A 2,640-nucleotide genomic window follows, 5' to 3' on the forward strand; every position below is an offset into this window, starting at 1 on the left:
TCAACGCCCCCTCCCTTCATTCCTCAGCCTCGGGGCCCCTTTGCGCTCCCCCTTTTTTTTCCGTTTTTCTTTTAAATAGAAAATATATAATTAAATTTACAAGACTATTTACAGTTTAAATTACAAACCTGCTGGAGGCATCGAACAGAGTTCTTTAAAAAGCAACCTAAAAGAGAAATGGTTTCGATTGTTCTTTATTTAAAAAAATAAAATAAGGAGTCTGTAGGAGGCCCCCCCCACCCCCCGCAGAGGCAAGGCGCCCCCCCCACGCCCCGTGCGGACGGGTGGGGGGGGAAAGGGAGGCCCTCCTGGGGACACGGCCGCTGGGGCAGCCCCTCACACGGTGGTCTCGCCGTGCCGGCTGTTAGTGAGCCGGGTGTAGAACTTTCTCCACGAGTGCAACGTCTTGCCGGACCAGATCCAGAAGCCGGACGTGATGCCCACGATGAGCGTCATGAGGTATTTGATCATGTAGACGGTGAAGTCGGGCGACATGCGCGGCGTGTAGTGCGCCGGGCACGGGATGGCCAGGCTCTTGCAGTGCTGGCTCACCCACGAGCGCTCCCAGTGCTCTCGAAAGGCCTGCTCGTAGAAGTAGCAGGCGATGACGATGGTGGCGGGCACGGTGTAGAGCACCGAGAAGACGCCGATGCGCACCATCAGCCGCTCCAGCTTCTCCGTCTTGGTGCCGTCATGCTTCATGATGGTGCGGATGCGAAAGAGGGACACGAAGCCGGCCAGGAGGAAGGACGTGCCTATGAACAGGTACACGAAGAGCGGCGCCAGCACGAAGCCCCGCAGAGGGTCCAGGCTGTTGAGGCCCACGAAGCACACGCCGCTCAGCAGGTCGCCGTCAATCTGGCCCATGGCCAGGATCGTGATGGTCTTGACCGCCGGCACGGCCCACGCGGCCAGGTGGAAGTACTGCGAGTTGGCCTCGATGGCCTCGTGGCCCCACTTCATGCCCGCCGCCAGGAACCAAGTGAGCGACAGGATGACCCACCAGATGGAACTGGCCATGCTGAAGAAGTAGAGCATCATGAAGAGGATGGTGCAGCCCTCCTTCTTGGTGCCCTGCACGACCGTGCGGTAGCCGTCCTCGGAAAAGCGCTCGTTGCACACGACGCGCTCCTGGAGCACGAAGCCCGCGATGTAGGCTACCGAAACCATAGTGTAGCAGCCGGACAGAAAGATGATGGGCCGCTCCGGGTAGCGGAAACGCTGCATGTCCACCAGGTAGGTGGTGACGGTGAAGAAGGTGGAGGCGCAGCACAGCACCGACCAGGTGAGGATCCAGAGGCGCGCGAAGCGCGTCTCCTCCTGCGAGAAGAACATGGAGCCGTCGGGCCGCGCGGGCTCGCAGGGCGCCGCGCAGTCGCGCTCGCCCAGGAATTTGTAGCTGAGATAGGACGGCACCTTGAGGACGCGCGGGCAGTGGAACGGGTGCTCCAGCGTGGCGTATCTCGGGAGAGAGCCGCCGCCGCCGCCCGGGCCGCCGGGGGTGCCCCCGGCCCCCGGCTGCAGGCCCGGCGGAGGCGCGGTGGTGAGCAGCGCCGGCGTGCCGTCCTCGGAGTGATTTTGGCCCACGCAGATCTGCTCGGCGCCGTGGCGCGGAAAGTGCTCGCAGCGCAGGCGCTCGGGCCACTGGAAGCCGAACTTGTTCATGAGCGCCTCGCAGCCCTGGCGCGCGCGCTCGCAGATGGAGCGGCACGGCGGGATGGCCTGCTCCAGCACCGTACACACCGGCGCGTACATGGAGCACAAGAAGAAGCGCAGTTCGGGGGAGCACTGCACCTTCACCAATGGGTAGAACTGGTGCACCTCCAGGCCCGCGTCCTCCTGGTTCGTGTGGCCCAGAAGGTTGGGCATGATGGTCTGGTTGTAGGCGATGTCCGTGCACAGCGGGATGGAGATGGGTTGGCAGAAGCCGTGGTCTGGGATGGAGATGCCCTTCTCCCCGTGGAACTGGGCCGGCCCGGCGGCCGGCAGCAGCAGCAGCGGCAGCAGCAGGCGGGGCAGGGCGCTGCGGGGCCGCATGCTGGCCGCCGCCCCCCACTCGGCTCCCGGGCGCCCCCCCGCCCCCGCCCCCAGGCCCGAGACCGCGCGCCTTCCCCGCCGCCGCCTCGCCGCCGCCTCCCGCGCCTCTTTGCAAAGTTTGCTGGCGGCCGCAGAGTTGGGGAGGCCGGGCGGGGGAGGGGGGCGGCGCGCCTGCCGGCTAGCTCGCCGCAGTCCGACTGAGCCGCCCGAGACACCGCGCGCTGCTTGCCCTCTCTCCTCTTCTTTCTCCTCCTCTCGCCTCTCCCCTCCCTTCTCCGCCCAGCGACTCCTTTGTGCGTTCCTCCAGCCCTCACCTCGGCCTCTCCGATCCCAATTAGTCGGTTTCAAGGGGGCCCCCGCCGGCGGCCCCGCCCTCCTCTCAGCCCCCCAAAAAAGGGATCCTTGAAACCGCCCCGTCGAGCTCTAAGCACCATCCCAAAATGTGCTCTCGGCCAATCAGATTTAAACCCCAGGACCAGCCCCGAGGGCTGGATTGGTCGACCACAACATAATGAGATCAGAAACCAGATGCCAACAAAACTCCCCCCCCCCCCTTTTGCTTTTTAAAGAGACAAGCTATTATTATATTAAGGGCTGTTTGCC

At 64.0% G+C, this 2,640-nt stretch overlaps 1 protein-coding gene across 1 annotated transcript; it reads right to left on the reverse strand.

The window, feature by feature from the left end:
* Nucleotides 1–304: 304 nt before the first annotated feature.
* Nucleotides 305–2,430, reverse strand: LOC116863237 (frizzled-2). Its single transcript, XM_032850727.1, has one exon. The coding sequence runs from the start codon at nucleotides 2,035–2,037 to the stop codon at nucleotides 337–339; it is 1,701 nt and encodes a 566-aa protein (XP_032706618.1). The 5' UTR covers nucleotides 2,038–2,430; the 3' UTR covers nucleotides 305–336.
* Between the last annotated feature and the right edge of the window lie 210 nt (nucleotides 2,431–2,640).

The sequence above is a fragment of the Lontra canadensis genome, unplaced genomic scaffold, assembly GCF_010015895.1.
Source record: "Lontra canadensis isolate GAN:19392208 unplaced genomic scaffold, GSC_riverotter_1.0 scaffold748, whole genome shotgun sequence".
NCBI lineage: Eukaryota > Metazoa > Chordata > Mammalia > Carnivora > Mustelidae > Lontra > Lontra canadensis.

Bases quoted from the DNA above. Each gene is read 5' to 3' on its own strand.
- LOC116863237 (XM_032850727.1), bottom strand. From the start codon at position 2,037: ATGCGGCCCCGCAGCGCCCTGCCCCGCCTGCTGCTGCCGCTGCTGCTG.